The sequence below is a fragment of the Catharus ustulatus genome, chromosome 3 (assembly GCF_009819885.2).
Source record: "Catharus ustulatus isolate bCatUst1 chromosome 3, bCatUst1.pri.v2, whole genome shotgun sequence".
NCBI lineage: Eukaryota > Metazoa > Chordata > Aves > Passeriformes > Turdidae > Catharus > Catharus ustulatus.
In genome coordinates, this window is record NC_046223.1 from 108,120,248 (window position 1) to 108,141,394 (window position 21,147).

The 21,147-nt window shown below is 38.6% G+C and overlaps 1 protein-coding gene across 3 annotated transcripts in view; it reads right to left on the reverse strand.

Moving 5' to 3' along the window:
- The window catches only part of LOC116994145 (structural maintenance of chromosomes protein 6-like), a 37,710-nt gene that overhangs the window by 11,371 nt on the left and 5,192 nt on the right, over positions 1-21,147 (reverse strand). For all 3 annotated transcript variants that reach the window (XM_033055615.1, XM_033055616.2, XM_033055614.2), the window contains exons 3-19: positions 20,527-20,675; positions 18,539-18,656; positions 16,539-16,644; positions 12,547-12,683; positions 11,940-12,001; positions 11,024-11,104; positions 8,416-8,517; positions 8,109-8,228; positions 7,928-8,023; positions 6,681-6,827; positions 6,230-6,318; positions 5,498-5,662; positions 4,618-4,796; positions 3,431-3,632; positions 3,195-3,309; positions 1,691-1,851; positions 627-762 (exon numbers count right to left, since the gene is read on the reverse strand). In XM_033055615.1, coding sequence (XP_032911506.1) covers positions 627-762; positions 1,691-1,851; positions 3,195-3,309; positions 3,431-3,632; positions 4,618-4,796; positions 5,498-5,662; positions 6,230-6,318; positions 6,681-6,827; positions 7,928-8,023; positions 8,109-8,228; positions 8,416-8,517; positions 11,024-11,104; positions 11,940-12,001; positions 12,547-12,683; positions 16,539-16,644; positions 18,539-18,656; positions 20,527-20,670 — 2,160 coding nt within the window. In that variant the 5' untranslated portion in view covers positions 20,671-20,675. The remainder of the gene's footprint in view (positions 1-626; positions 763-1,690; positions 1,852-3,194; positions 3,310-3,430; positions 3,633-4,617; positions 4,797-5,497; positions 5,663-6,229; positions 6,319-6,680; positions 6,828-7,927; positions 8,024-8,108; positions 8,229-8,415; positions 8,518-11,023; positions 11,105-11,939; positions 12,002-12,546; positions 12,684-16,538; positions 16,645-18,538; positions 18,657-20,526; positions 20,676-21,147) is intronic.

Consider the following 21,147-nt stretch of genomic DNA (forward strand, 5'->3'; position numbering starts at 1 on the left):
TTTTGCTGCTTCTTACTTATAATTTACAGAATATAACCTGATATAGTATGTATTAGCTTACACTGCCTACCTGGAACACCACTGGCCACCACAAATATAGATCCTACCTAGAAGCACCAGAGACCACAGAAAAGAGACTAACAGCTATAAAATGGTTTATAAAGAAATTTAAATTAAAAGAACTCAAAATAGAGATATTCAGCATATCAAGATGGGTTAAGAATATACCAAAAAAGCAAGAAGATAAAGAAGATAAACAAGATTCTGGGAATGAAGAGGCAAGGCTCAACAGAAATAAAGGAGGGAGAAGCATTATATGATGCAAGTGTCTTTTCTGTGCAACAGCTTACTACTAGAGTAAAAAATGTAGTAGAAATTTGCAAGAATTAGCACAAGGGGGAAAGAAATCAAACAGAAACAACAGCATATGCTAGGATTGATGTGGTCTCTATCATTCTGTCTTCAATTATAAGAGCATACTACAAAAATAAAAAACATGAAAGCAAACAACAAAAGTAAGCATGAAAATTGAAAACTATCAGGCACTCCAAACAGATTGCAGAAGTCAAAGTGAAATAGGGAAAGACTGAGGAGTTTCTAAAAACTAACACTGTACCTATTTTTACCTGCAGTTGTTTTTGGTGTCGCCGATGACTGTAGAGATGATCTTCATTCTGCCTGATCTCATTTTCAATGGAATGTAAGCGTTGCTGAGAGGCTGTCAACTGTGCCCTTTTGTTTTCAATTTCTTTATCCAAGTGACTTTATAAACAAAGTGATATTGAGATGTTACATACTACAAGATATTATTTGTGACACACACATACAGAAACGCACAAATAAAAATTACATGTATGAAGCAAAATTTGGTATTGGAATGCCTGTAACACTTTGAAAGTTAAGATAGTCTTTGAGTGAAATTCATTATATACTGACATGAACAAATTACAGTCAACTGACATATTTAAAACTATTGAGTTAATAGAAATAAATTTTAACAGTTCAGTTTTTACTATCAGTTATTAATACAAAAATTATCTAATATGTCTCTAATATAATCTGAGTCTCAAAATGAAAGTATTCTATTGTCATGAATTTCCTTAGTGACAGTTCAAGTTTGTAATCTTTGAAGTACATTTTGCTTTTTCAACTACCATTTTGAAAGTGAGAGAAAAAAATCTAAAACTATAAAAGGCAAGGGAATTCTCAGGGATAACTGCTATGAAGGAAGTCAAAAGTCTGAAGAAACACAGATGCAAAATTTGAAACCAGTAGGAGGATGTGTGCTAACAACTTTGGTTTGAATAGTCAGCCCTCCCTTGCAGTAAGCTATGACACCACTGTTCAAGTATTAAATATTTAAAGAGACAGCTTTGACTCCATACTCTTTTTGACCAAGCGTAAAAAAGAAGGTAGCTAGATTTCCTGGAGTACTGAGCACAGAAAATCCCTGCTTCATAGGTAAGACCTACATGCCACTAGCTGAAAAATAACTAGATACCATGCAAGTTTGTCCCTATCACAGAAAGGTACTGAAATGAAGATATTTTTCTAGAATTCTCAAAAAGTGTAAATCCTAGAAAGAAAATGGAGAGACTAGAGAGCAGTGTACATGCAAACAGACAAATATGCAATTCCACTATTCATGCCAACAAGTGCACTTTCTACAAACACGTTACAAGATGCTAACCTGATTTCTGCTTCAACATCATGACTTAGGAACTTGGGTCTGGTAAAATTGGAAGAGTAATATCGTCGTTCAAATACTTGATCACCTTCAGCAGTGAAAGCTTCTCTACAGTTTTTTGGGGGTCGATTACATTGCATTACCTCACGAGCCTTATGGCTATTCTGAAAAACAAAATGGCCTTGTAATACCAGCAGAAAAGCAACCATAATCAAAGATAAGAATTTAAAAGTTGTCTAGATGTTTTCATGCAGAAATAATTTCAATTCTTAATGAAAAGAAATACACTAATGAAAGAATGTGAAAATTTTCTATAATGTCAAGAATCTACTTTTCTTATTGGGCAAGACATTTATTTTCTCAAGAACCTACAAAGTTTAATTGGTCATTTATTTGTGAATTCTGTAGTCTAATCAGTCCCTTATAATTTGCCTTAGGGAGAAAAAAATCACTAACTAGAAGGTCACGATGCACAGATATATTCAACGTTCGAAAGTAGAGTAAACATAGAGGAAACAAGCTTCCAAAGCAAGGTATGATGGACATCAAACAATACTGAATTAAAGTTCAGGGAAACATGTTGATAAAAAACCCCAACACTGACAGTGCAGACTAAGTGGTCACGAGCACCTTTTTCCAAGGTAACCATATTATCCATTCCAATGCATGAATTTTTCCATAGATAACTTCTTTCAGATTCAGTTGAAATTGTTCAGGTAGCTCAAAGGTAAGAGTTTTATGGAAATAAACATTAGTTCAAGCAGAGGGGGAAGAACAATCCAAACATTTCTGCCATGAGAAAAGCCTACAAAGTACAGCTGTTATGTAATCCACTCAGTGATAGCCATGCTTGATAAATAGTCAGCTCTGCTTTAGACAGAGCATGAACTGCCTCTTTCCAGTAAGAATTTCAGAGGATAAACTGGGACAAGAGATTTTGGAGAAAAATAAAATTCACAAAAAGCAAGGATCATTAGTTCTGCTTACTTAGAGAATACCCTGCCTTCTCTAAATAAAAAAGTATACACCTTATTTTTATCTTGGAACATTTTACCTGTAATCTTATCTGCAGGAGCTGGTATCTTCAGTACTAACAGAAAATCAAAAATCAGTTAAGATCAGTAATCAGATAGTGTGAGAAATTTATCTACCAGCTTCTAGGTACAACTGGTAGGGGTGGGTCGCAAATTTAGGTAACTCCTGGACTACCCAAAACTGGCACATCCTGAACCCACCAATTAACAGAGAGACATGAGACAGAGCCAGCAGTTAGGAGGCTGATTACACACACATGGATTATTCAGGCTGGGAGACTACACCACTCAGAGGCCCAGAAAGGTAGTGGCAAACAACCCAGAAACAAACAGGAAAGGTCCCGAAACACATGGGGCAGAGAAGAGAGCAAAACTTCCTCTACCTCTTTTATCCATTACAGACACTAGCAGTGAAGGTGTCATAAATGCTCCACACATTTCTTTACAGATCATCAGGAAGCATAAAGCCTTACTTTAATCAGCAGCACTGTTTCTATACCCCTCATATCGATCAAACAGTTGGCAACCACTGGATTATCTATTTCCAATGCTGTCAGAACTGACGGGAATTCTGGATGATGAACAGCTCTGAAGAAAAGGGAAAAAAACCCCACCATTCATAAAACTCACATGAGATTCTTCAAAAAACATTTACAAATAGTTCTTTTCAACCATCAAAGCTAAGCAATAAAATTCAAAACACACTTACCTCTGACTAGTATCATAAATTTTATTCTGAAATTTATTTACAATTATTTGAGGTCTATGTCCATGTGTATAATATTTTGACATCAGAGACTGGAGAGCTCTTTCATCACTATAATTATCACAGCAAAATGCCTGAAGTAGGCTTTTTAAACAGGATTCGATAGCCAAGATTAGTTCAGGATCTTTTGGATGAATCAAAGCACCTAAATAAACATAAGAAGCAAGGCTTTAGGTTCTGTGTTCCATGACAAAACATTCAGTAGAGCATTTTTACCACTCAAGGTCCTGTTTTGTTGCACTGCAGGTTTTTTAAGAGTCTAAAATAAACCTTCCTTACAGGCAGAAAAAAAATTAAGAGGTTGACTAAAAGTTAAAAGACTCTACAACAGACCTGAGAACACAAACACATAATTAATTTCTCTTCCTAGAGACACCTACACATAGTTGGAGGCCTGTATTTTCTTCCATTAGGGTACCAATTTTATGGCAGCTTAGCAGAAATGTATTAAGGCAAAGACAGCTTATCAACAATTTAATGCTTTAAGGGTGAAGGCAGCAGAACAACTATACTGCAAATTAAACAAGCATGAAACTTTGCATTGTATCACCTGTCTTCAGCAGCACACGTTTGCGTATTCTTACCCTGCAGTAAACGCCATGTACTTTACATCCAGAATATCCTGAAACCTTTCCTACCATTCACAAGGTATTGTCAGAACTGGACAGAAGACAAATAAAAGCCAGCTTCCCCAAAAAAACTCTCAGTTGGGTCTTTCTGACTTGTTCCATGCAAAACATCTCAAGTTTGACAAACCCACACATCAGCCACCGGACATTCTGAACAAAACCTGTCCTAGATCTGGACAGTGCTATCTACTGAGGAACAGCAGTCAAAGCACAGTTCTCTGACGCTTTGAGGGTGTGGGGGTGTTGGAGGGATGTACTGAAAGTTTACCATAGTGAAATACCTCAACAAAAGCAGCTGGAAAATGAGGAAAGCCAGTAGATGTTAGTGAGTGCATGACAGAAGCCAAAGATAACCTATCAGGATAAAACCTTTAGTCCAGGAAGTACAGAAGATATATCTGAAGCTCCTTAAAGAACAAAGTTTTCTAGAAGACTACCACTTACACTAACAGCCATACAAAAATATCCCATGAAAAAATATGTTTCAGCAATTATTCTTACCTAGAGGTCCAATAGGTTTCTTTCTAAAGTGTCCTTGTTTATGGGCTACCTCAAGTGCTTCAAGAAACGCTGGTACATGCGGTCCAAATCTTTTCAAAGTGTTTGTTTTACTGTCTTTCAGGACTCTCAGCTGTTTCTGCTGGGCATCCAGTGCTTGTTGCACTTCACTGCTTTCTCTCCTAGGATAACAGATTTTTTTTCAGTTGTTGTAGACACTAAAATGCACTAATATAATTACAAAGTCTTGTTTTTCAATTACTAATAGTATTGTGAATCAAGATGTGAGTAGTTCAGTGTAAAGCTAGGTACACACATGCAATAATATTTTTATAGTTTCAAGAAACACAAGAAGAAAAAACAAGAGAAAATTACTGCTTTGCAACAGTTCTACAAGACTTTATGTCTAACAAATTATAAAACAATTATTTTATTTCTAACTATATGTTTCAATTTCACTGTCCAAAGATCTTCAACAAAACACAGAGTAAGCATTGGTTAAAATAATTGATAAGAGGAATTTAAACTAATACACCAAGTTCAATAAGGAACAATTGTCAAATCCTTTAAGACAATAACTGACACTTCCATAACCCCCTCCAGTCATCATGGTTCAGGTTTCCAAATCAAAGCCAGAGTGCTTTGTGTTTTCTATCTTGGGTATGGGCTAAATTAGTGTTTGAACCACTTTGCCTCAAAGTCTCTGTGAATCTTCCTTAACTATAGAAGCAGTAATTACTCCTAGGTGCTCTATTCTCTTATAATGTGAAAAAGAAACTGGAGCCTAACACCTCAGGGATCACAGGTAGAAGGGATATACAATAGAAGGGATTCTGTCTAATTTGAAAGAGGTGAACAACTAAATTCAAAAAGCTTAACTTACCTGAGTTTAGAATGTTCTTCCCTACACCTAGATATAGCCTGCTCAAACTGATCAATCTGCTGACCAATCATTGTTTCTTCATCATGAAATGCCTTTAACTGCTCCCTTAGGTATGCAATTCTGCTCTGTCTTTCCAATTTCTCAGGCTCTGAAACCTGATTAGCACTAGAAAAGAATATACATCCACATTTTAAAACCATACTGATAATTTACAAGTGAAATGGATTTTATTACTTGTAGCATACAGAAGATTTACTCATCAGTTACATTTAAGATTCTGTTAACTTGCAAGATCTACATAGCAATAATGTCAGTTTTAATTTTTTTTAAATTTCTAATTACATGTAACTCCCCCCAGTTACATTCCTATTGCATTTAGTTTAAGACATATTTGTTTTGCACTTTCATGGAAGCTAGAGAATATCTATTATCAATAAAATTAAACCAAACCAAACCAGAACAACCCCAAAACAAACAAAAACCCTAATAAGCAAACAAGCAAACAAACAAACAAAAAAAGAAGCCATTTTTGCTACCCAACTGCCTCTTCTTTTGACTTCCTAGTGAAAATCTTGGTATGTAAAGAAGCAGGATCAGAAATATTCAGGACCCTGATAAAGTCTAAATAAATATTTTCTATTACTGCAGATTATCCCACTAAGCAGAAAAGCTCACTTCTTTTCCATCTGTATCTTTATAAACATACACCATAACCACTGTATCTGTATTTACCAGCTTTTCAGTTCTTCAATTCGTTTACGTAGCTGCTCACTGTCTTTTTCCAGACGTTTTAACTCCGTTTTGGAACGATTATAAACTATCTATCAAGGAAATAGGACACAGTAGTTTAAGAAATAGAAGAAACAATTTCAGAAAGAACTACAGTTTTGAGTAAATACTGAACTGCACCAAACCAGACAAACATAACCTGATTTTCAAAAATTACATCTATTTATTTATTTTGACCTAAGCTTAACACTGTTCAGTAACTATGCAAAGACACAAACGCCACAGCCCCCAAACAGGCACTACTGGCCAGTCAGGCAGGAAATTGCACCAGTTCTGAACTCCACCATGGACTCAAGAAGCCAAGACACAGGTGTAGTATAACAGATGGGTACAGCATGGACAAGTTTAAAGCTTTAAATTGGTATGAACTTTGAAAAGGGTTTTTTTTGCCTACCTCCGTTTCATTGACTGCTTTTCTTTTTGCCTGAACTTCAGCCTTCAAAGAAATACACTGAGGATGAAGGGCTTGTGCTTCTTCACTTACTGTTATCAATTTGTCTTGTATTGCTTTGTACTTTTTTTCTGCTTCATTCACTTTTACCTTTGGTGAAAAAGCAACAAAACAAGTAGTAATGGAACAAAATTTTCTTCAAAACCTCTTTATGTTACAAGACAAATACCTCTCAAAAGGATCCATCCGACACATCTCAATTGTTTGAGTTTTGTTGGGTTTAAAAAAATAAAGCAAGTCATTGCCACTATGGATATGCCAAGAAGAAAATTCATAAACGTTCATTCTTTGGAAATCAACAGACTACCAAATCTGTGATGCAGACAGCAACCTTTTATTTTATCTTAAGGTTTACTCAAACACAGGATTCTTAATACAATAAGGTCAAGAACCACAATACCAAAAGAAATGAAATCAGTGTCTAGACAATGTTCCTTCATCACTACATAGACATGTTAACCATAAACCAAAAATGCCTCAATTGTGAAACAATACTTTTTAAAAGAAAGTTTTTTTAAAAAAAGGAAAATAAGTGCTAACAAAGAAAGTTTGGAGTTTTAACAGACTGAAAAGTTTTGGGGCTGCTTAGCCTGGAGAAGTGGAGGTTGCATGAAGACCTCATAGCAGCCTTTTGGCATCTGAGGGGGGCGGGTCTACAAGGAAACTGGAGAGGGACTCTTCATTATCTGTATTAAGGAATAATGGGTTTAAACTGAAAGATAGGAAATTTAGATTAGATACATGGAACGAATTCTTTACTGTGGTGGTGGTGAGGCAATGGCACAGGCTGCCCAGAGAAGCTGTGGATGCCCCATCCCTGGAAGTGCTCAGTACCACTTTGAGCAGCCTGATCCAGTGGAAGTTGTCCCTGCCCATAGCAGGGGGAAGGAACTGGATGATCTTTAAGGTCTCTTCCCACCCAAACTATTCTATGATTCTAGATTCAAAATACTGATGCCCATTTCTCTGCACAGAATGTGTTTCATATGTGAATCAGAATGTATGACAAAATTATTCTTTCTTGCTACCTACAAGTCTTAAGAACCATCCCAAAACATCCAGAGGTCTCCTGAAATCATTGATCTGTTCCAAAGGCACTGATAGTCAAGAAAACCTTCACAACAGATCTCTTACTTGGCGAGGGGCATGACTACAACTAGAGTGATATCTGGTTTAGACCATATACGTACCTGGCATTCTTCTACCTTCTGAAGGAGCTCTGTATTTCCTTCTTCAGCTCTGAGGCCTTCTTTGAGCACCTCCACTTCTTTTTCTGTCTCACTCACCTAAAGAGAATCCTGTATTAGCATATCCACAGCAGACTGGGAATGAAGCACATTTAACATGAACATATTTTAGCAAGACATTTACCACTGCCCACGCCATTTGATGTTTCAAATCTTTGAGACGATTTTGCATGTCATTCACAAACGCAATGCTTTTGAAAATTTCCTTCTTTTCCAAATAAAGCTGCTTAAGTTCTTCAAGACGCTTAAAAAAGAAAACAGGGGTTCAATGACTACAAAAAACTGTGAAATAATATGAACTATTGGAAAGATTTGGGTTTTTTGAAATTTAATGTCACTGAGACCTAATAAAACCAAATCTATGCACTTTAACTCCTGTACTTCTTTCACTGCTCAGATCTGTCCCAACAATTACTTTAACTTTTACGTACCTCTTCCCCTTGTTCTATCTGAGCACGGGTATTTTTTTTAGTTTTCCCAATAAATGAATAATCTTCTTTCATTTGTTCCAGCTGAGTTGCCTTCATAAAAAACTGAAAAGGAATAAAAAGATGCAGATGTGAGATCAGCACCTTATCTAAGTGGGCCTTCAATAATTATGAAAGAAAGACCATTCATCCTAACACCCCTGCAAGCTGAATGACATACAAAATGAAAAAACTAGTCAGGTTGTGGTGGTACTTCCACACACGACTTCCACACCCTCCTCAGGCCACAATGTGATGTTTGTTAGGCCCCAGTCTGGATGAACAGAAGCTGGGCTCAGCTCTTCTTGAGTTTCATCAGAAACACTCTCCACTCCCAGGAACTTACACTTTCTGACAAAGTCCTCTTTCTAATGAAGAGCCCTTGATTTTTCCTGCCTGCCTAACAACTCAAATGGAACATTTTTGTTACTGAATTTTCAAAGAAAATTACTGACCTGAATTGTGGTCAGGATGAAAAATTACTATGACTAAAGCCCACTGTCTTGTGACCTATAAACAATGGCTCCAAATGAGACCCACTGAGCTCTCCTGGACCACAGTGGCTGGGACAGCATCTCTCTCTGAGTGAGACATCACTGTGAGCCAGAGAACTCTCAGGTTTACTTGGAGGATTGCTGCCAAAAGCTGAGAGCCTGGGCTGATACCCCAACTCCTCAGGGACCAACCTCCATCTGCTGAGAAGATCCAAAGGCATTTGACATGAGCTCCAGGTGAGTTTTTCAAAGGTATACAATTTGTACGTACTCTTTAGGTCTGTTTACGCACAAGTGTGCATGCGCGCTATAGCAACTGTATTATGAATGTTTGTAAGATTCTCAATTAACTAGATTAGTAAGAAAATTAGATCTGTGAGTTACCATTGTGCTACTGTAAATTCTGTAAGAATCTTCTGTTAAATTGTTTAAATCAGGCTATTAGTTAGTATGGTTAAGTTAAAGCACTGTCAAAACCTTTAGGCCTACGTGCAGACAAGTCCAGAGCTAAGTTTGGCAACTGGCCTCCATGTAGATCATTTTAGGTTGATTTTGGTTTTAGATTGATTGATTTCAGGTTTTAGTTCAATTTTTCTCTTGTGCATCCATATAAGTGGGAAAGCGAACTTTGCCAACAAACTTAGTATTATTCACTTTAATATTAAATCTGCTTTTGCTGATACCCATGCCAGTGGTTCTTTGAGCAACTTAAAACACTCATTTCTGACAGGGGTATTTCTGAATAATGAAAGCGCCCTAAAATTTAAATTTATCCATCTCTTTAGAGAGAAGAATCTTCAAAAATATTGTCTGTGCAAGTGGATGATTGGTGCGATCAGACAGTGCACTGGCTCTGGTTGGGATGGAGTTAAATTTCTTCACAGCAGTTGTTACAGTGTTTTATTTTAGATGTGTGACCAAAACAATACTGACTACACACTCATATTTTAACTACTGCACTGAAGCCTCCTGTTTCTCACTCTGCCCTCTCAGCAGTGAATAGACCAGCAGGGTGTGCAAGAAGTTGGGAAGGGATACAACCAGGCAGATGATCCCAAGCAGCCAAAGAGATATGTCACCTCAGAAAATGTCATCATGAGGTTTAGCCCCAGCTACTCCCTCATCTTCCCCTGGGGTGTGATAAGGAAGAGAACCAGAAAAATAAAATCGAGAAAACTCATGGGTTGAGATAAAAATAGTTTAATGAAGCAAAAACTGCACATGTAAGCCAAGCAAAACAAGGAATTCATTCATCACTTCCCAGGGCAGGCAGGTGTTCAGCCACCCCCAGGAAAGCAGGGCTCCATCATGCCTAACAGTGACTGGACAAATGCATTTTTCAAAACATCCTCCAATTCCCTCTTCCCCCAGCTCTATGTGCTGAGCATGCTGCTGCATGGTCTGGGATATCCCTTTTGTCACCTGAGGTCATCTGTCCTGGATGTAACCCCTCCCAAATTCTTGTGCACCCCCAGCCTTATCGCTGGTGGGGTGGAAAAAGAAGAAAAAGCCTTGACTCTGTATAAACCCTGCTCAGCAGTTACAAAAACAGCAGTAATGAAAACAACTCCGCATTATCAATACTGTTTCCAGCACAAATCCACAATGTAGCCCTATGCAAGCTGCCATGAAGAAAATTAACGCTAACCCAGCCCAAACCAGCAGAGTCATGCCTGGCAATAAAAACAGGTAAGAGAGGGTTTAAGGGGATTAGCCATCTTTTGCTCGGGCACTGGTTGGGCCTCAGTCTACCAATAGGTGGTGAGCAATTGCCTTAGCATTTCTTACTTTGTTTTACTTTCTCTCTCCTTCCAGCTTTTCCTTCAGTTATAATACAAATTTTATCTCATCCCTCTAGCTTTTTTTACTTTTACTCTTCATTTCCCATTCCCCCATCCCAAGCTTGGGGGCAGCCCAGAAGGGAAGTGAGCAAGTGGTTGTATGGTATTTAGCTACTTACCTGAGTGAGCCCAGAACAAATTACTAAAATTGTGGAATTTGAGTTTTTTTGCAAATGCTCTAAAAATCTGTAATCAGTATTTTAATGTTTTATGACTATGCTAAATTGTTTTTCTTACCTTGTACTTGTCACCTTCATTTTTAGTCTGTAAAAACTGTTTACTCATCTCTTGGGTTAAAACAGACACAGGATTATCTACCTGCAAAAAGAAATCATTTTTGTCTTTTTTTAATTACAAGTTACCATGTAACTGCAAATCCATGACAGTGAGCAATCTCTTCCAGTCTTGCAACTTAATAATAAGCTAAGGTTCAGAAATCAAGCTTGCTAATCCTCTCTCATCTTAAAAAAACCCAAACAAAACCAGTAAGAAACAGAAAATTAAAAAATCCAACTATATCAAGTACAAAATAGAACCACAGCAAGGACAACTAAGGAACTGCTTCCAAGAGGATATGTGACTTCTATAAAAACAGTGCCTGTAAGTTCCTTTATTTAACAAAATCAGCATTAGAAATTCATGTTGTATCAAAGTATTGCAATACATGCAATGAATTGACTCATATATTCTTACAGACAAAATAAAATCAATACATACTAACTGAAATTTCTATTATTTGAAATTCTAAGTATGTTGAATATTTTAAACTTCATATGATCTTTTATTAATCACTTAGGTAGTAAAATCACATTCAAATTTCTGAAACAGCAAGAACTGAAATAATCAGCAGAAAAAAACTCTCCAGATACAAAAGAAACCTACGTATGTCAAGACTTTTACCAACAGGACACATGACTCACAGCTCACATATGACAGCAAATACTTATCTGTCTGGGACAGAATCCTACTCTGCATTGCATGAGGTATATATTTCAATTTTCCTTTTGCTGATGAATTTGATCTTTAAATAACATGGAAGAGGTGAAACTCTCTCCTTTAAGGAATCATACATTTCTTTTTAATTGAAGAATTATAACATCACATGCCGATGTCATCTTAAATTGTACAGAATTTAAACACTACAACAAACTACCTGTATATTAAAGTGATCCAATATTCCTATGAGTTCCTCTTTCTTTGAAGAAATTATGGTCCCTAGTGGTAAAAAAAGAAATTAAAAATATCAATAGGTAAAATGCCCCAGTCTTCTGTCCACTGTCGAAAATGTAAAAAATGAGATTAATCTTTCTGCAACACAGACTTAGTCCTAAATGAGAAACATTGGTTAGGCTTTTTTAAAACTATTTTTATTTTTTCAATATATTTGCATTTGCACAGAAAGACTTCTAATTGAAGTTCTTCTCTGTGACAGAATTTAGATAAATCAGTAAATTCAATAAAACCTCCAAAAAGACTAAAAACTATGTTCAGCCTCATCATACAAGCAGATTTTTGTAAAAACAAATACATAATGTAACACCTAACATACTAAATAATACATATCAATAATTACATAATGCTTTTGACATACTAAAATATTCTTAGTTTGGGGTAAAAACAAAAAAAATTGACTTTATCAACATCCTTGAATGATTTTATGAAAAGAGAAACATCATCCTTTACTAACATCAAGGCAATTCAAAGCCATGAACAAGTTTAGAGAACTTCTAAGACTGACAACAAAGCAAACTACCACCAACCAGATTTGCTTTTCAGTTTGCAAGTTCTGCTTCCATCCTGATTGATGCGCTGATTCACAGTGATAGAGGTACCATACAATTCAGGTTTAAACGCGTCTCTTCCTTGGTTTCGCAACGTTATGGAAATATCTGCAGAACTAAAAAAAAAAACCCCAAAATAATTTAAAAAGACAACTGAAATTAATCTCAAATCTAAAGACAACAACAAAAAAACCTAAACAATTAATTTTCCATACAAATTGTCATGTGCCTATAGGTCACAGCTGCATAGTTATAGTCAGTCATAGTACCAACCAGAAGAACATGTATTGATTTGGTTTGAGCCCTAACAGCATTAGACACACTGCTGGTTTAAAACCCAGCAGGAAAAGCAAACCCACTCAAGCTACCCCCTTTCCTCCACCCCCTTCCCATAGCGGAGGAAACAATAGCAGAGATTGTAAAACAGAATCACAATTTACTGCAGAATCTGAAGTCCACAATATTAATAAGAATATACAAAACAGAGAGTGTTTTACCCACAGAAGAGCATTCACCACCAAAAATGCTTCCCCAAGACAGAGCCTGGCATGGTTTCCCAGCCAAAGGCAGAATGGCAACTGGCCTCGTGCTGGGCCACATGGCGCATGAGAAAACAAAGGCACTACAGGAGGGATGCTCATGGCTTAACTGCCCCTTTCCCTAGCCCAAAAACACCAGAGAACCAGGGACTAGACAAAACCTGGTGGGACCTGACAGGGCTCTGAAACAGGGCAGGGGACTCTTTTGCTGGGGCTCAGTTCTGGCAGCAGCGGTGCTGCAGTGGTGCTGCACTGGTGCTCGGTCGTGCTGCGCTGGTGCTGCAGGGGTGCTGTGCTGGTGCTGCAGTCACGGTGGCTGCGGCTGGGGCTCCTCACAGCTTGCCTGGGCTCTGCTCCTGCCGCTGCTGTTCCCTCCCTTTTCCTCTTCCTCTGAGTGGCATCTTGCTTGCTGGCGCTGTCTTTCAGCACCAAACCAGAAACGCCGTGGCTCGGAGGAAGGAGAAAGGGGCTGTGCCTTGGGCTGATTTTATGATGCTGCTCCATTCCTGATTGTCTGCTTTATGCCCAGAAACGGCTGCTGTGGCTTTTAGGTGGGTCCAGAGGAGGTACAGGAGCCTTTGGGGGCTCCTTTGCGTTCAAAGACTCACTCCCCAGCCTGCTGGGTGCTGTGGAGAGCGGTGGTTCCTTTGCAGCTTAGCTAACTCCACTTTTTAGTAGCTTTAGCTTTTACCCCCCCACTCCACCTTTCCCCGGGACAGCAGCAGCAATCCTTCTGCAGGTCGGTATTTTTTTGTTTTTTCTTGAGCTGTTTCAGCTTGGTTTTGGCTCGAGATCAGATAATCACTGAGACTGGCAGTGGGGGACCACTCCAGCCAGCCCCAAACCTTGGGCAAAGATGAATCAACAAGAGAAAAGACACCAAAATCCACCAGCTTCATCCACAGCTTCATCTGCTGTGAGGAGGGGATCAACACCAGAAGTTCAACAGGTTCCCATCTGTTTTGCCCAAGCTGCTGCATGAACTTGTTCCTCTTCCCTGAGACGAAAGCCAGATGCAATTTTGTCCCCCCTTTGCCGTTCAGCCAGCCTGTTCATTTCTTCCCCTGGCATTCTGAGGTTTTTTATTCTGCTGTGTGTAAGGTGCGGGTAAGGTTCTGAAATTTCAATATCTAGCATTTATTCTTTTTTCATGCCATGTGGGCACTTCGTTAGTTAATAAACGGCGGTTTTTCACTTTCACCCACTGGTATTTAAGGGATTACTGAAACCATTCTCTTTAGAGGAGACACTCATTCCTGTGTGCTTTCTCCTAAATCTATTTCTAAACCAAGGCAGCCTGCCAGTGGTAGAGAGGGGCAAAGTGTGCTAGGCTGACTCTGAAACCTACACACCCCCTTCCTTGCACCTGGCAAAAGCAAAAGCTGCTTTTGGCCCCAGCTTCCTCGTGCTGACACCACAGCCCTGCCATGATGTGGGTGATTTGGAATCAAACACTGCCAGAAACTCCAGCCCTCTTCTCCATAACCACGACAGACACACTCCTGCCATACACTGACTGCTTGCACCTCCTATGCTTCACCTACAGAGTGAACCAAAAGCAAATGAAGATTTCTTCCATCTTCCCATCTGAGTGCCCTCATTTTACATAGCAGAATCAAGTTGGTTTTTGGTAGTTTGGTAGTTTGGCTTCTGCAGAAAACAGTTGTCTGGCTTCCACAGCCTAAGCAAAATCATCTGTAGCAGAATGCTTAAGGCATTCTTCTAGAAAAGATGTGATTTCACTTCCAAATTCCTATTTCCTGTTTCTCAAGTGAGTGCTGAAACATTAGCTTAATACACATAAGGCAAGTACTACCAACAATTTTACTGTTAAGCACCTCTGAAAGGAAAAGGCTGGCACTCTGAGTAACAGCTTCATGTAAATATAAACTCCTAAACCTCCTATCTTTTTACTGGTTTCCCGAAACACGTTATCCCCACTCTCATAGCAGGCATGAATCCATTTCTTGCATGTTTTAAGTCAAGGTCTTTATATTGTATATTCACTCATGTCACCAGAAAGATTGAAAAACAATTAACCTCACTGCTTGCAAATCAATAATAACTAGTCACCTATGAATTTTTCCAGTGAACTCAGTTTTTCTGTAGGATATTAAATTACAGAGTGGAAGTAATACACAAGAGCAGGGAATACAGAGGACATATCACTATGTTAGCTAGTTCAGTGTTCCAGTTTCAGGCACCACAGTTAGCTTTCTTGCCATTACTGTGAGGGGCAGAGCCCAGAGTTATGTGAGTGTTATTATCCTATGTCCCACACATCATCCTTGGGGGCACAGCTTCAGCCAGAAGAGAAGGAGAACACAAAGTGCAACTGCCACTGATGCCTAGAGGACTTGGAACAGAGGCTACACAGTTAAGGGGAATAAAATGGGTATTTATTGAGAGCCCTTCAAGGGGCCACACCCTGGCAGTACCAGTGCCACAGCTGTGGCCCCTGCCTGGATGGCTCCAAGATGGAAGCAAAAGAGGGCTTGGTCACAAGATCTCACACCTTTATAGACATTTGCATGCAAGCATCAACTGTCCAACTAATAGTCTCTAATCGTGAGGTTTCATCCTTCTTGCTTGCTGGCCCGCCCTCCTCTTTCACGTTGTTTATGCTTATGGCCTTAAGTGTGAAGAAACTGTCCTTGAGTCCCCAGCTGGAACAGGACTATTTTGTCTTCATCACCCAGGCACAACGGAAAAGCACCCTCAAGCAGAACAGAGAAACTTAGAACTTAAGGCATCACCACCATTTTGTTCCTTTATTCCAGGGAAAGTGGACGGCGAGTGAAGCAGTGGGGTGGCTCCAGTCCTACTGTGGGGTTGGTGTGTCATTGTTTTTCTTGCCTTGGCTTGGGAAGGGAGTGTGGATGATTTGTCCACCATGGTTTCTTTTTTTCACAACAGACACAGACACTTCCATTTACCATTTTCTTCTTTTGTCTCAGGAGATGCATGACGTGGGCTGTGGTGCTGTCACTTTGAGTCAGACTCAGTGAACATTTTTGCTCCTAATCACCCCCTTTTATACACTGTTGTTATTAGTATTCTTGTTGTTAGTGTTTATTTTCCTTATCTTGTTGATGGCTTTTTTCAGCACATTTTTATTTCAACCTTTAATCTCTATCCCTCTCTCACTGGAGGGGAAAGAGACCAGCTGTTTGGAGTTTAATTTCCAGTTGGTTTCAAACTACAACATTCAGAAATAAGGTATATTAGTGGTAAAACTTCTGATGTTTTTTGTTTTCAAGGTTTGGAGTTTTTTATATTCTTAAATATAGTCTCTTCAATGTTATGTTTTTTATTTAAGTCTGGTGGGTCCCATAAGATGCAGAAACTAGTGTAAACAGAAAAATTCATAAGCTAACCTCATTGACAATTGCCAAACTACATATGCAACTTTAAGATTAAAATTTTACTTACGTCTCTCCTTTTTGAATAAACATTTTTAATGAGGAACCTCTGTTAGTTGCAGTGGCTTTTCCACCAAGTCCAACAATTAGTGCTGTTAATACAGAACTTTTTCCACCTGTAATTGAAGCATTGAACTTGTTTTAAAGAGAAGATAATGTAACTCCTACTGCACCCATATCAGTTTTTTGACAGCTTATATATTCATGTATTAGAAGTCCAAATTCTGTCCTTATTAAACATAGAAAACAAAAATAGTGCTAATAAAGTATCTGCCATTTTCGAGGTTCTCCCTAAAAAAACCTAATGTGCTGAGACAAATTTCTGTTACTTCTATTCAGCAATTTGCATTCAACATGTCATAGGTCAGAAAGAAGGAATCACCCCTTTCTTAAAAGCATACTGAAAACATGTATCCAACAAAAGAAATCAAATACACATTACCATTTATCTAACTACCTGAAAAGTTTTAAGCTCTCTTTCAAAAATTACGCTTAATTTTTTAAATTCTTTCTCCAGAAGAAGGGAATTCGTATAAAAAGGCATCATTTTCTTTTCCTATAATAGTTTATATGTGCCCCATACTGTCCTGGGCTAGCTGGAATAGGGCTCCTTTTCTGGCTACTAGCTTGTACAGAGCTGTGTTTTGGATTCAGCATGAGAATAATGCTGATAACATGCTCATGTTTTGGTCATTACTAAGCAGCAAAGTCGAGGACTCTTCAGTGTCCTGTGCTCTGCCAATGAGGAGGTGCACAAGGCAGGAGAGAGCACGGACAGGAGAACTGACCCAAACTGGCCAAAGGGATATTCCATCCAATAAAATGTCATGCACAGTGCATAAACTGGGGGATGCTTTGCAGGAGTCACTGATTGCTGCTCAGGGATGGGCTGCTTGTGAGCAACTGTATTACACATAACTTGTTTCTCTTGGGTTTTATTCCTCTCTTTCTACTTTTCATTACAATAATTATGATATTTTATTTTATTTTGCTTATTAAGCTGCTCTTACCCCAAACCACAGGTTTTATCTTTTTCTAATTCTCCTTCCCATCCCACTGGGGGACACAGGGAAGTGAGTGAGTAGCTGCATGGCATTTAGCTGCCACAAGGATTAAATGACAAGAGTCTCTTCTGGTACCCAATGCGTGGCTCATAAGGGTTTAAATAACTGACTAGAGTATGTTAAAACAAATTTTCAGTAAGCATTCATGACAGTAGTTCAATAGCTGCAGATCACAATGCTGATTTATTTGCTCTGAGAGGCACGCTGGTTCTCAGAGCTGCATTATGTAACACCTTCCTCATAGCATGCACTCCCCGATTTGGTGTTTATCACCTTTGGGGCCTGGGCTAAGGCTATCCTTTTGAAGGGCTCTAAAATGATGGCAGATAAGATAAGAAATGCTAATGCCATGATACTTGACAGGACCCTAACACTCACCACCTTCACCCCTGGGCTGCGCTTGCCATCTAGCGGCAGCTGCTCACAGTTACACCTTTCAGCCTAGAGAGCACACACCTTCCCCTCCTCCAGGCTAACTGCAACTGCTTTGGAAAATTTTGGATGGCCTTGGGCAGCTGAAACCATAAGGAAGCAGGTTGTTACTCAGTGTGCTTCAGATCTAGCTCAGCATTACTATTAGCAGTACTTCAACTCCTCATTACAATCACTGCAGCTCCTCCAAATTCAGTGATGGGCACTGCAGGCACTTGGACAATTACTGTGCGTTTAATAATAAACACACAAGTAAATTTAGTTCAAATAAAAATTTATGCATTATTTAGATTAAAAAAAAATTATATTCATATTATCTTTTCAAAAATCTCCTAAGACCTAATTCACCAGCCTTTAACACACTGGGATAGAACTGTGTGGTACCTCACTTCAAAAGTGAATCCTTGTCCGTGCCTAAAAGATGGCTAGCAATTGTTTTTCAAATAACAATTACACCTTCTACATTATTAACAGAAGTGTTCTTTGATAAAGACTCTATGTAATTAATACTTACTTCCATTGGTTCCAACGACGAAATTGAGATTTGATCCAAACTGAAAAGGCCCCAGATTTGAATGGCACATGAAATTCTTCAGCTGGATACTTTCAATTATCCCAACTTCACCATCAGGCTAAAGAATGAACAATTAAAACTCAAGTTATGTCAGCATTTCAATGAGATTAAGTTTATGTATTTAAACACAATGAGAATTGAAACGACAGTGATATAAAACATCAGTTGTTACAAGCCCCTAGGAAACAGAAGGGTTTCATGACAATGTGCAAAGTCACTTGCTACAGACCAGTTATGTAGTAAAATAAAAATAAAGTTAACAAAGCTGATCCCAGTCACGTAGTAACTTTCAGTTCTCCCTATTATTAACTTACCATCAATACAATGTAAAATATTAAGACAATAGATTCACACAATTGGCTGACATAGTTAAAGCATCTTATTAAGGGCATTGTCCAAATGTCTTGTAAATACTGACAGGCTTGGGGCACCAACCACCACTCTAGGAAGCTCTACTGGCTTTGGGCTGTGGTAGCAGGGGCAGGAAGCTACAAGGGTGGCTTCAGTGAAAACCTGCCAGAAGCATTCCCACCTCTGACAGAGCCATTGCCATTCCCCAGCTGCCCCCAAGACAGACCTACTGCTGGCCAAGGCTGAGCACAAGTGCTAGTGCCTCCAGAATAAGTCAGGAAAGGGAAATTGCAATTGCAGCAATTGCAGCCAGAGAGGAGTGAGAATTTGAGAGGAACAGCTTGCAGACAACAAGGTCAGTGAAGGAGGGGCAGGAGGTCCTCCAGGCATCAGAGCAGAGATCCACCTGCAGCCCATGGAGAGTCCTATGCTGGAGCAGGAGAATTCCCAAAGGAGGATGTGATTCTATTGAAGTCTACACTGGAGCAGGCTCCTGGCAGCACTTGTGACCCCAGGGGGGATCCATGTGGAGCAGCCTGTTCCTGAGGGACTGCATCCTGTGGAAGGGATCCACACTAGAGCACAGGACAAGTGTGAGTCCTCCCTCTGAAGAGGAAGGCATGGCAGAGACAACATGTAATGAACTGACTGAAGCCCCCATCTCCCTCTGCTGTTGGGGGGAGAAGAAAATTGGGAGTGAAGATGTGCCAAGGAGGAGTGGAAGGAAGGAGTTTTAAGATTTGTCTTAATTTGTCATTATCTCTCAAATACTGATTTGAATGTAAATCAATTCAGGTAATTTCCCCAGGGTGGGTCTGTTCTGCCCACGACAGTCACTGGGGAGTGATCTCTCCCTGCCCTTATCTCAACCATGAGACTTCTGTTGTATTTTCTCTCCCCTGCCCAGGAGAGAAGGGCAGTGACAGAGTGGTTTTGGTGCACACCTGGCACTCAGACAGGTTCAGCCCCCCAGAGAAGCCTGGTCCATTGTCTTACCACTGGCAAAGAAATGTTTCCTAATGTCCAGTTTGAATACACAGGATAGTATTTGCAACCTCAAAAATAATTTTTTTAAAATCTTCTATCAATCTAAAATTCAGCTACTAAAAGAAAAGCATAAAAATATATAAATAATTAATATAATTAACTTGTTTTCAAGTTTCTTTTCCATCAAAATTTGCATTTCAAACACTAGATTTTTTTAGACACATGAAAGTGTCAGTTATGTAAAACACAAGTATTTGGCACTTCTTTTAGTAAATAATTAGTTTTCCAAATATCATGTCTGCTTTTATTACAACCATAAACAAAATATACCATAGTTTTATCAAAATCAATTTCCTTAATTTATTTGACAACTAATACTCCTTCTATTAAATCAGAATATTGTTATTTTATGATCCACTATTATAACTACATGATCCAAAAGAAATAAGGTAAGAATAACCTCATGCAGAAGTCCCCATTACAGACAGTATCCCTAGTTTGATTTCTGATGCCTACATCCAAGACATTTATTCCAATAAGCACAGAACTTTTCTTATATCTTCATCTCTATGACTTTTTAAACTACTTACCGACTGTGAAGAGGCACTGCCATTAGCTGAGAGCTCTAAAGTTTCTTCTTCATCAGACTCATCACTATGTACATCTGTGTATTCTTTTCTCTGCCTTTTCTGGGACCCAGGATTTAAAACACTTTCTTCCTTTCTCTTACCCATGAGTACTGAAAAATAAAGTAATGAAATATACAGGTTTCAGTCTTCTGGGTTACAACATACCCACAGGTGATAGCACAAACATACCAAATTATTTACTTTGGTGAAACAAATATTAAAATCACAGCAAACATTGCAACAAATACTTTTCCAGAACTGAATTGCTGAACTCAGTAATTTAAGGCTACGCTTACTATGAAAGAGATGCATCAAAACAAAAGAAACACAGCTTCATTATTCTAATCAATTGAATGTGTTGATTAAAAATAAAATCAACCTTGATTCTGTTTTCCTTGGTACATTAGACTTTGGAATACTTGCTAGAATTGTTTTTGGTCAGCAATGGAATTGAAGATTCCAGACAGTAAGTAAAAAGCATATAACTAACATAGTATAATCAGCAGCATCAATATAAGTTTGATTCAAGCCAGTTGCATGGGCAAAAACAAAGTGTATTAATTATTTGTGGCTGACAAAAGC